The sequence below is a fragment of the Aphis gossypii genome, chromosome 3 (assembly GCF_020184175.1).
Source record: "Aphis gossypii isolate Hap1 chromosome 3, ASM2018417v2, whole genome shotgun sequence".
In the NCBI taxonomy this organism is placed as follows: Eukaryota; Metazoa; Arthropoda; class Insecta; order Hemiptera; family Aphididae; genus Aphis; species Aphis gossypii.
This window is the reverse complement of record NC_065532.1, coordinates 29192485-29204754: the sequence shown is the minus strand read 5'-3', so window position 1 is coordinate 29204754 and position 12270 is coordinate 29192485. Positions and strand designations below refer to the sequence as shown.

Below are 12270 nucleotides of genomic sequence, written 5' to 3'. Positions count from 1 at the left end.
TTATATGTATATATCATAAAAGACGACAAAGGCACAGACATCATTATTTTCATAATAATGGTTCATCCTATTTTCCAATAAATAGAGATTATGATAAACACGATTAAAATCTTCGCTTCTATTGTCTGCCGTAAATATACAATTTGATTTAACCCCTAAAATAAATCCTACATTACAACACTACGACAGATGAGGATGAAGTATTGACTGTCGAACAGACAATAAGGATTTTAACTTTGACATTATAATATAACTATTAATATAATATGTAAACGCAACATGAACTAAACTGCTCTTAAAGCGATTGAAAATATTGTTAATAATTACATACATTTGCAACTTGTATATTACACTATACTATAGTTACTACTTTAAGTCTTGTAAAATATTAATGCAATTTTTAATATATACTATACTTGGATAAATTTCGATACATTCAACATTTTTCTCCTACAAATTGCATAATCCTCGGTCCTCCTCCTTTTTGTATAAGATGAATGGTTAATATCAAGGACATTATTTCATAAGAACTACATTGTAAGCAGTATAGTGTTCATAATCCTTAAAATCCTTTTATAGATCGGTGTGAAAACTTAAGAGTACCAAGCCTATTGAAGATAGAGCAAGTGAAGTATAAAAGATTATTATGTTTCCATATTTTATTGTACAAATACTCCTTTAAATGTTGTGAATTGTGCTGAAGTCTTTTAATTTTAATTTTGAGACTACTGTTTCCAAATATACACTAAAAATGAATATATAAAACTATTACTAAGTTTTATATTAACTTTGACATATGTTACAGTAATATTTATAGAAAGTTAAAAATCTATAGATATTTGAGGTTACATTTTATTTGCATTGTATTATTAATATAAAAAACTAAAAACCAATTTAATGAAAAATAATATTCACGGTCACATTATTAAAAGAGAATTTTATCAGCAACTTGATGTTTAATAATAGTGAGTGGTTTCATACTTCAGTTTTGATTACTTTGTAAGTTGGAATTGCTGTTGAAACTAATTTCCCAAAGATACAATAATAATACATAGAAATAACAAATACTTATGAAAAGGATTAAGGACATTTTCAGCTTACATTTTGTATGTATGCACCTTATTAAATTATTTGTAGATTGTAGATTTATAAAAAAAATAACTTGTTAAAATATTTAATTAGTATGCATAAAATTATTCAAGTCTTTTTTGCAATTTTAATTAGTAACTATATAATAATAGATAATATTAGTTTCATAATGTTTTTATTTTATATTATATATTATTATACTGAAATTCAAAACAATACAAATCTTGACTATATTTGAAATAATTATTTACTTACACACTATTCAGTATATAAAAATTATTAGTACAATTTAGTTTAAAAAAAAATAATAATAAAATAATTGACAATATATTACATACCTTTTTTTCTTTTTTAAATGAAAAATATAAATTCTTGAATAAATAATCAAAATAACAAAAATAATATAACAAAATAAGATTAAAACATTATAAATTTAAAAAAAGATTCACACCCGTTCACTATAAGTTCCAGAGTCCTCAACGTCCGAATCATTCATTTCAAAAATCTACAAATATAGATATAATTATTATGAAATATTTGTTGGATAGTCTTCAAAATAAACTTACTTGGATATTTTCAAATTCATTCTTAAGACTTGTTAGTCCTGTTAAATCTTCTAAATAGTTAGGATTTGTAAATACATTGCTTAAAAACTCTTCCTTTTTATTCAAAAAATCATTAATAACCTAAAAAAAAAAAAATTAATAAATTGCAAAAACAAATATACTTTTTAAAACTTACTGTTGGCGAACAAGCAATGCATTGAAAAAAACTTGGAGTAAATGGTATTATCTGTTGAAAATCAGATATAAATCCTCTAATGGAATGAGGTACAATCCCTAAGCAACATTTAGCATTCGCCAACACATTGTACCTAAACAAACAAATCGTACATGAACAATTGTTTAACTATTATTGTTCTAACTTCTAATAGACATACTTTAATTGAATGTACGATACAAATAACTCAACAGCCAAAGCTCCAGCTATGTTGGAAACACCTGGTCTAGTAACTGTGCATTGCTGATCAAGTGTTTTATCTACGAGTGACTTCATTAAAATAATTTTTGTTATAAAAAAATATTTAATGATCTCAATAAAAATAATTAAGCCTTACATTTCCAGGAGCTGTAACATCGTTACAAAAATAGCAGCCTAATTTTTTTTCACCAGAAGAAACATCTTGTACTTCAACTCCATGCCTGAGTACTAAATATGATTCAAATCCTAATGCTGCAGTTATGGCAAGCTAGAACACAAACAATAAATTAACTTACTCGAATATTAATACTTAAAAAAAAAGTTGTTCATCAAACAATAATAGTTACCTTATTATGTAATGTAGATAACATAGTAGGTAACCAACGACTTTCTCGAGAATCCGTTAACAAAAATATGACGTCATTATCTTCAATTAATTTGGATAATAAATCTACATTTTTATGATCATCAATATTTGCTGCATGGCCAGGCATTGGAATACTCATGACCACACCAGTACTGTTCTAAACACCCAATGTCAATATATTTATAATAATCACAATTGTACTCAATTATTTCAAACTTCAATATTAAATTATTCAATATCTATAATTTACAAATACATACAATTTCTGGATGTATTTCACGTAATACATCAGCAGCAGCTATCGCTTTGTAAGTATTTGAGTTGATACAATGAGAATGCCTGTATAATGACTGCCTTACTGGGTTTGAATATGATACTTTCCCGTTATCAATAAATGTTATGTTATGAACACCCCATGCCTAAAAGTAAAAATCACAATAAAAAAGTATATTATACATACAAAATATAATTTGATTAAAGATTAACAGAGATTTAGTTGTCATTTTTAAACCAAAAACTATTTAAATTTCATTATTTTAATTTTTCTATCAATAAAAAACATAAAATGTGTTACTGTCAATGTTGATGATCAACAGCTATCAATAAAAACTTGTTTGTGGACAGGTTATCATGGAATTGCTCAGTTTATACATAAAATATATTATGTTGAGGTACCTAACACTCAACTTAGTAAAAATTTAATATCTACTAAACTTTCCAATCAAAATTCTACACACCAGTGCTGGTGTCAATAATGCTGTTGATATTGACAATAACATATATTATAAAATATAAATTTCATATTTTCATGGACTTGGTTCACAACAATTATAAACTATTCGTTATACCAGATTTGGTTCTTTTTCAATATTTAATTTTAAAATATGGACTTTAACAGTTTAACCAAAGTTATAGAAAGTTATAAAATTTTTACCAATGTAGAGTGAATTTTCAATTGAACCATATACTATTTATTAAATGTAAATTTATTTAATAATTAAATAATATACAAACCATTAAATTTCTAGCTACACAACAACCAAGTGTGCCAGCCCCAATAATTAGACATTTTGATTGAGCAACAATATCTAAGTTTAAGTCAGGAGCGATACGCCATTTCATTAATTTAAGATTTAAATCTACAGATGTTTTTGCTTGTCTGAAAATATTATAATAATTATTATTAATTAATTAAGTACCAAGAAAAGTCTCAGACATATTTTTAAGTATACTAACTTGGTAGAGTCCATGGTTTTACTTAGGTCTACATATTTTGGACAGAACATTCCTTTAGAATTTTTTTCCCAGCCCACAAATTTAATAGCATCTTGATTAAGAACCATTTCAGCTAAATATAAAATAAAGTCAAACAAGTTAAAAACTTTTTTTATTTCATAATAATATAACTAAGACTTACAAGATAGTTTTATATTAAATAACATGCTTGCTGAAAATTTAGTAGTAGGAGAACCTCTTAATGCTATTACTTTCAACACTGAAGTTCTTATGGAAGGACTAAAAAAAAAAATGTATTATTAGTGAGATAAGCGAATTATGTTATAAGGTAATTATAAAGCAATGTTGTCAACAAATCAGCATCCTATAACACAGTGATTGATTTTATAACCAAAGTAAGTAATGAATAGTTGACTACATTTTACTATACTAACTTTGTATAGTATTCCATTTTTAGTTAGTATTTATAAGCAACCCTCCTTAGAAGCAATGATCTGTATGCCAGTTGTACAATAAAGCCTCACTCACGTATACTAGTTGGTAGCCAGGGTCATATTTTATGTTAATGAAGAGTTTACAATATAAACTGTAAACTATAAAAATTTACAGTACTTAAAAATAATATTTTAATTTATATATTTTACCAGTGAAATAAAATTAAATACAGAAGATTTCGTAATGGCCATCCAGGATTATTCAACAAATCTGATGGATCAGCAAACACTAAATAACCTACTGAATCATTTTCTGTGTTATTTTTGAGAAAATCTATGTACTCTTTTAAAGTCATAACAGTGAGGTATCCTTCTTTTGTGGGTACAATTCCAAAAAATCCTCTTTGGTGAATTTTCAGATTTTTAAATCCAACAGCCAATAAATCAAACTAAAATATAACAATATTATTAATAATAGAATAAAATACCATTATAAATATTCACCTGTGTAGGAGAAAATGTATTTTTAAGAAGAGTAGGAGTGTCATTTAGACAATACTTTGGCCCGGAAAATGATGGGAACGCAAACCAAAAGTAAAAAATATATCGTTTCAAATCCTAAAATAATTATAAATGTATTAAATTAAGTGACAAAATTATTAGAAATAATGACAAAACAACTCACTGTATACATTAATATATCAAAAGTTGGAATTAAGGACGGGTCTTCGATAGCTCTACCAGATTGGAAATCATCTAATAATCGTCCACCAAATTCTTTTAACAACTCGTTTTTATCACATGTTTTGAATGAGTCTATTGTATTTTTATTTAAACAGTAGCCACGAGCAATACATTTTAAAGATGTTTCATCATTAACTTCTCTATAACATAAATGTAAGGTAAATAAATTTTAACAATAATTTTAAAACTATATTATAAAACAAAAAATATAATTACATACTGGTTAAATGATGAACAGTCAAACGACATATATGGATTATTATTTGAAGTATAATATCCAATCAACGGTCTATGGACTTCATCTAGTTTATCAACTTCTAACTTTAATTGACAAACTTTGAACCAAAAATTAGGATCAAGACAAGATGACAATGGTTCAAATCGCAATAATGTTTCATGAACTGAAGTTTTTGAATAATCTTCATTACTAATGGCACTGGCTGTTTCTACAAATGTATAATTGAGTGAATAATTTATAACTATTTTTTAAATTATCATAACAGTTAATACTTAATAGTATTACATTGAGTATAATTTACCTGGTAAGTTATCCATTTTATAAACTAATTGATACAAATGTTACTTATTTATACATTTTTTTTTCTGAAAAATAAAATACATAAACATTAACATATTTTATTATCTACATAATAATATGTAAGATATAATATATACTCATAGTATTTAAAATTTAATAAATTCCAATAATATTAAAAAAATAAATACTACCTAGTACTACCAGTATATGGACGTTTCCCCCCGGGAATTATAGCAATACTGGACATTTCCTCCCCGGACTGAGATGTTTCCCCCGAATTGATGAATATATTTTTTTACACAATAATAAGTTTGAAAATAATTACTTTGGTTTTACCAGAAGTATACAATTATATTATTTAATTTTGTATTTTTGATCAACACTTTTATTATATTCCGTGATATTTTTGATTTGTATAATTTAATTTTTGTAAACTGTAGTAGATTTACCTATTTACATTTATACAATTATTTATTTGCATTGTATATTGTTATTGTCTGTTATTTATTTTTTTGTTCGGAGGGGAAACGTCCTAGATTCAGTACTACCTAATAATACTTAGTATTTATCTATCATCTATGTATAAGTATTGTGAAATGTGAATACTAATTACAATAAATACTACTGAATATTTATATTTACTAAGATTACCTAAATATATGAATAGTGTTGGGTTATTAATACCAGCAAGAGATTTTAATAAAATTTGATCAAATTTTGTAAAATTATTTTTGTTAATTTTTAACTATCCTATTCCATCCTAATTTATTATTTAAATAATATAACTGTTTAATCTTCATTTTCATTGTATGTAAATTGTTTTTTAGTTCACAAAATGATTAAAAAGTTGACAAGAACAAATTTAAAAGAATTGATAGACACAAATATAGGTACTTAAAAAAAATGTAATGAGAGTTTATTTAGAATACCTACAACATTTTTACACTGAAATTATATATTAATATGTAATTTTTTCAGATATACCTATACAATATTTAAAAATTGTATATCAAATGAGTCAAACTTAATTCAAAGTCACTCATATAATGCTTGATTAAGTACCTAGTAAAAACCAAACTGTTTAACTGTGTCAAACACAAGCGTAGGACATTTGATCATGTCAGTGAAAGTGTAAATGTAGAAGAATGAATAATGAACTAATACCCAATACCTATAAAACGTTGGTGAATTGTGAGAATGAAGATGCCATTTTCATCGATTTAGCCACACCAGTACGCTGTAGCCAACGTCATTGATTAAAAGGCTTCTAGACTTTAAATAAATTTATAATAAACACCATAAAGCAAATAAATAATAGGTACCTACTAACTATAAATATAAATTATTATGTACAGTCACTGTCTTCCGTTTTCCGTATTACAAGTTTACGGTCTTTACGAGGTCTATGATGATAACGGACGAACAGCTCGCTTATTTCCGTGATAACAGTATTGTTAAAGTTAAACACTACGGCTACGCGCGATTCGTCCCGGCGGTATGCGTTTACTGTTAAGTGTTAATACTGTTTATGTTTTATGTAAATTAAATATTTAGTTATAGATTGTATATTCATACTACTCGGGTAAATAATTAAATTAAAAATTATCGTCCTTTTAATAATAAATATTTTTTACCGAATCTCGTTCTGCTCGTTATGGTAATCTGGTGAATCCGCCGGCCGACACCATGCACAACAACAAGATGAACGATAAAATATCGTTTTCGTTCAACTCCGGCGGACGGACGTCGTCGTCCCGGTCAGTAGCCATACCTCCACCGTCAAACAGTGGACTCAGTAAGCAGGGCTACTCCACTTTGAACGCCATAAATCATTCAGCGATCGCTTCGACTTGGGGTGTGCCAAAGAAACGAGCTAAAACCGAAGAAGAGTAAGTGGTGTGCACCCATTCACTCCTATTAGTTGTAGTTGTACCATTTAGCTTGACTGTGAACTTTGGTGGTGTTTAAGGTATTTTGAAGACGAAGATGAACATCAACAACCTACACTTGAGTACATTCCTGCTCCCGATAGTCCATCTAATAAAAAATCTGACTGCGATTCTGATTCATCTGAAGATCCATTAGATGCTTTCATGCAAGGATTAGAAAAAGAAGTATGTTATGTAAATTTTTTACACTTATGTGTGTAGAATTACGTAAATATTCTATCTGATTCCCTAGTAAGAATTAAGAACTAAAAATAATTAATTTTTAGGTAAAAAAAGCAAAAACTTCTGACAAAAAAGAAAAAAGAGAAGATGAAAAAGGTATTAGACAAGATATTGAAGAAGAGGATGTAGAAGAATCATACTACAGGTGTGTAAAATTAGGTACCTTTTATTTTACTGTAATATATCTAGCATTTCTGGAATTATCACTTTTTTTCATACACTATTAGATATATGGAAGAAAATCCAACAGCAGGTCTCGTTGATGAAACTTCTGACATCGAAATTGATTATGACGAAGATGGTAATCCTATAGCACCACCAAAGAAAAAAGTTTGTACCATAATGTGTGATTCTAATTTATTCAACACAATTATAAGTAAAAACAAATTACTTTACTAAACACGCTTACTTGATTTACTACCTAATGTACAGGGGAGCAATTTCAATGAAAAAACTGAATGTTGCTGAAGTCCATCAATTTTTTTGATGATGTTACATCATGGTTATGATTGCCTGTTTTAATTAAAATCAAAATTAACATAAAACAATTTGGAAGTGCTAAACACTCCACCAAATTGTGCCTATATTATTTTTCTTGTTGCTTAACTATGACTTCTTATCTTGTCTTAATTATTGAAAAAATCTAATTAATTCAATTTTAATTTTTAACTCTTGTATTTAAAATAAAATTAAAACCATTCATCAAACTTAAATTTTACATTCAGTGTGACCCCAGTTGGTTTAAAAAATTTTGTTATAATTTAATGCGTCTAGTAATTTTAATTTATAGCATTTCTTTGTTAACTAGTTTTAAAATTATTTAAATATTTTTTATGTATTTAATATTTTAATATTCTTCTATTTTTTTTCTCCCAAAGGAAATAGACCCATTACCTCCCATTGATCATTCATTAATCAAATACCAAAGCTTTGAAAAGAACTTTTACTCTCCACACAGTGAAATATCATCTTTAACTGTGGATAAAGTTATTCAATTACGTAAGACTCTTGGTCTAAGAGTAAATGGTGCTGATTTACCTTATCCTGTCACGTCATTTGCTCATTTTAATTTTGATGACACACTAATGAAAATTATTCGCAAGTCTGATTACACACAACCCACACCAATTCAAAGTCAAGCAGTTCCTGCTGCACTTGCCGGACGTGACATCATTGGTAAATAGAATATTTCAAAAATACTTTTTTATAAAATTAATATAACATTTTTAAAACTTACTATCTATGATTTTGCATAGGTATTGCCAAAACTGGTAGTGGTAAAACATTAGCGTTTATATGGCCAATGTTGATACACATAATGGATCAGCCAGAACTGAAAGAAGGTGATGGGCCAGTTGGTTTGATATTGGCGCCTACCAGAGAATTGTCTCAACAAGTATAAATCAATAATTAAAAATAAATTGCTAAAAATAATTTCTAAATATATTTCATTGTCTAGATCTATGCAGAAGCAAAAAAATTTGGAAAAATCTATAACCTGAGAGTAGTATGTTGTTATGGTGGAGGTTCAAAGTGGGAACAATCCAAGGCACTTGAAGGAGGTGCTGAAATCATAGTAGGTACTCCTGGGAGAGTTATCGATTTAGTTAAGATGTCTGCAACCAACTTAACTAGAGTGACGTTCCTTGTACTAGATGAAGCCGATAGAATGTTTAATATGGGTTTCGGTAAATATGAATATGATTTTTATTAAATAATAATGTCACATTTACTTACTAACAAATTTGGTTTCAGAACCCCAAGTGCGTTCTATTTGTGACCACGTGAGACCAGATAGGCAAACATTGCTGTTTTCTGCAACATTTAAAAAGAAAATAGAAAAGTTGGCACGCGATATTCTTACTGATCCTATAAGAATTGTCCAAGGGGATGTTGGTGAAGCAAACACTGATGTAACTCAAATTATGTTGGTGATGCCGCAGAGTGACAAGTGCCAATGGCTGTTAAATAATATAGTTCAATTTACGTCAAATGGATCAATTCTTATATTCGTTACTAAAAAAGTCTGTTAAATTAAGACATGATAAAAGATATAAAAAAGAAAAAACATATGTATATTTTAATAATTTATAGTTGGACGCAGAACAACTGGCCAGTACACTGACTGTTAAGGAGTATGAAGTATTACTGTTACACGGTGACATGGACCAAGCTGAAAGGAACAAAGTAATTACAAAATTCAAAAAACAAGAGGTTAATATTATGGTAGCTACTGATGTTGCTGGTGAGATCATATTTTTATAATAATTGCCTATACATATAAAATATACGAATCAGTCATTTGTGAAACTAAAACCCCAACTTTCAAAAATGAAAATAACATGTTTATTCTAGCCAGCAAGAGAACGCTACTCCCCTTTGGTATATCTAAATGTAAACTAGCTCCACGATTTCATGCCAAACGTCTCCCACTCTACCTACTTACCGTCATAAATTCCTTCATTCTCTTAGTGGCAGCGTTTAGACAGGTTTAGTGGTGGGAATACGCAAAACCAGACTAGTTTTCTCGCTGGTCAGATTATAATATTGGATTAATAGAGTTTCTCTTTATTCTTTCAATTTTCACAATTTTCAGTTGAAAAGTCTGGATTCTGTAAAAATGTGTAAATGTACTGTATAATACTGGAAGTAAAGAACTTGCAATTATATATCTGCAATAAAACATGTTTCCATTATTGTGAATTAGTTTCTCAGATGACTAATTAAAATATCCAAATATCTTTCATAACTAATATATATATTTTATATTTTTATAGCTAGAGGTCTAGATATAGCTCATATCAGAACAGTTGTGAATTATGACATAGCTAGAGATATTGACACACATACCCATCGTATTGGAAGAACTGGTAAGAAATTCATCATTTGTTTGTTTTGCAGATTTAAATATTTTATATAAATTGTTAATTTTAGGTCGAGCTGGAGAAAAAGGTACAGCATTTACTCTAGTCACACCAAAAGATCATGAATTTGCCGGTCATTTGGTACGAAGTCTTGAAGGTGTGGGACAGGAAGTTCCCAAACCACTTATGGATCTTGCCCTGCAGGTAAAGAAGCTTCTTAATTGAACTTTATTGAAACCATTATTTAATCATATTATATTATTCTAGAGCTCATGGTTCAGAAAAAGTCGTTTCAAAGGAGGAAAGGGCAAATCAGTGAATGCCGGAGGTGCTGGACTAGGATATCGGGAACCATCGGGCTCCAATAATTTTTCCGTTAGTAATGTTCTATTTCATAAGTTTTATATGTCAATAATATTTTTACACAAAAAATTATAAATTGTAGGCAGCAAGTTCGTATCAGTGTCCAAAACCTGCAACTGCAGCACCGCCACCACCTAAAGGGGGTCCTGGGGCAGGACGACTGTTGGCCCTGAAAGAAGCGTTTAAAATGCAATATCAAAACCAAGTGAGTAGTAAATTTCTTTAATACCTATACATAATTTGTCAAAAATAAGTGTTATTCATGTACTAAATTTTATTATGGTAATCATAGTTTAAAGCTAGTGAAGATCACACTTGGGAACAAACAGTAGGATCAAGTTCAACGGTAAAAGTGCACACAGGTCCATTAAAAGAACGAAAAGCCAAAAAAAACCGGTGGGACAATTGAAAAGTTTATTTGTAAGCCAAAAACTCTTAATTTCGTTTGATCTAAAATCTATTTAAATGCTAAGACTTAATAATAACTTAAGTAATTGTCTTATAAATAAAAATTTGTTACAAGTTTTTAAAACAGTTTAATTTTATTTTTCCAAAAAAAAATTGTTAGTGATATTATTGTTTGTACACTAACTTTTACAAATCGTCGTGTTGGATCATGTTTAATAAACAGTTTTTGTGAATTCACTATTATCCTAAAAATCTAACTATAGTATGTAAAAAAATAACTAACGCTTAGTAAAACGTTAGTTATACAACCAATTAATACCATTCTCAACTTGTGTATAAAATGTAATTATTTTTATATCTTTTAGAAGGGAGTAGTTATTAATAGTTCAAATTCCATCTGATTGTAAATTAGTCATTAAGTAACATTAATCAATCATAGTACAGTCAATAAAAAGTGATTGTGATTAACTTACCAACCGCATTCAAGCATTCATAGGTTTTATGTTTCTCAGTAAATGCACCAAATCAGAATTATCTTGCACGCATTTTAAATACCAGCATAATATTCATTAAAATTTAATTTTTTTCTCTGTAATATATGATTAATTATTTTATGTGACAAACAAATAGAGTAGTCCCTAACCAAGAACAGTAACAAAAGTCGTAGCTCACTTTATGTTGGCCGTACTAAAGTACTGAATTTGAAATTACATAAACTAATAACAAAAATAAAACGTTTTGCTAATAAGGGTTCAGTTTGTAATTGATTTTACTTTTGTACAAATTTAAATATTTTTGTATTGTATTGTTTTTGATTTGTATTTTAACCCTAAATTATTATTATCTCATAATAACTCTCGAAATTCATATGAAATAATTTAGTATTAATTCTGTTTTATGCCATGTGTAATAAATATATTTGATTGTAAGTATTCATAATATTTATTTTTATTAACATAGTATATTATAATATTTAAACTATTTTAATGGATATAAAAATAATAATTTCTAGTGTTGACTGTTAACTAGACTTCAAGTTATTTCAAAAATTGTTAATGTTGTTAGTTCAAACAAT

General features: G+C 27.9%; 2 protein-coding genes across 5 annotated transcripts; one reads left to right on the top strand and one right to left on the bottom strand.

Moving 5' to 3' along the window:
* Nucleotides 1-1295: 1295 nt before the first annotated feature.
* On the bottom strand, nt 1296-6755 carry LOC114127683 (ubiquitin-like modifier-activating enzyme ATG7). Of its 4 annotated transcripts, none has more exons than XM_050202968.1 (17): nt 6720-6737; nt 6561-6661; nt 5391-5454; nt 5072-5297; nt 4793-4991; nt 4612-4725; nt 4318-4556; nt 3855-3952; nt 3674-3785; nt 3452-3596; nt 2698-2856; nt 2418-2594; nt 2207-2338; nt 2030-2139; nt 1831-1963; nt 1656-1775; nt 1296-1594 (listed from the first exon to the last, which is right to left on the bottom strand). In XM_050202968.1, exons 3-17 carry the CDS (start codon nt 5404-5406, stop codon nt 1535-1537), a joined length of 2040 nt encoding a protein of 679 aa, XP_050058925.1. In that variant the 5' UTR covers nt 5407-5454; nt 6561-6661; nt 6720-6737; the 3' UTR covers nt 1296-1534. The 4 variants fall into 4 exon arrangements, with proteins under 4 accessions (XP_050058925.1, XP_050058924.1, XP_027847800.2 ...); XM_050202967.1 differs by having other exon boundaries at nt 6716-6734; XM_027991999.2 differs by having other exon boundaries at nt 6561-6755.
* A 143-nt stretch (nt 6756-6898) lies between these two features.
* On the top strand, nt 6899-12220 carry LOC114127682 (ATP-dependent RNA helicase DDX42). The gene is made up of 14 exons (XM_027991998.2): nt 6899-7278; nt 7359-7503; nt 7605-7705; nt 7788-7890; nt 8439-8736; nt 8817-8956; nt 9020-9248; nt 9316-9584; nt 9655-9805; nt 10338-10430; nt 10495-10628; nt 10692-10799; nt 10870-10992; nt 11080-12220. The coding sequence occupies exons 1-14, from the start codon at nt 7076-7078 to the stop codon at nt 11194-11196; spliced, it is 2214 nt and encodes a 737-aa protein (XP_027847799.1). The 5' UTR covers nt 6899-7075; the 3' UTR covers nt 11197-12220.
* Nucleotides 12221-12270: the final 50 nt, after the last annotated feature.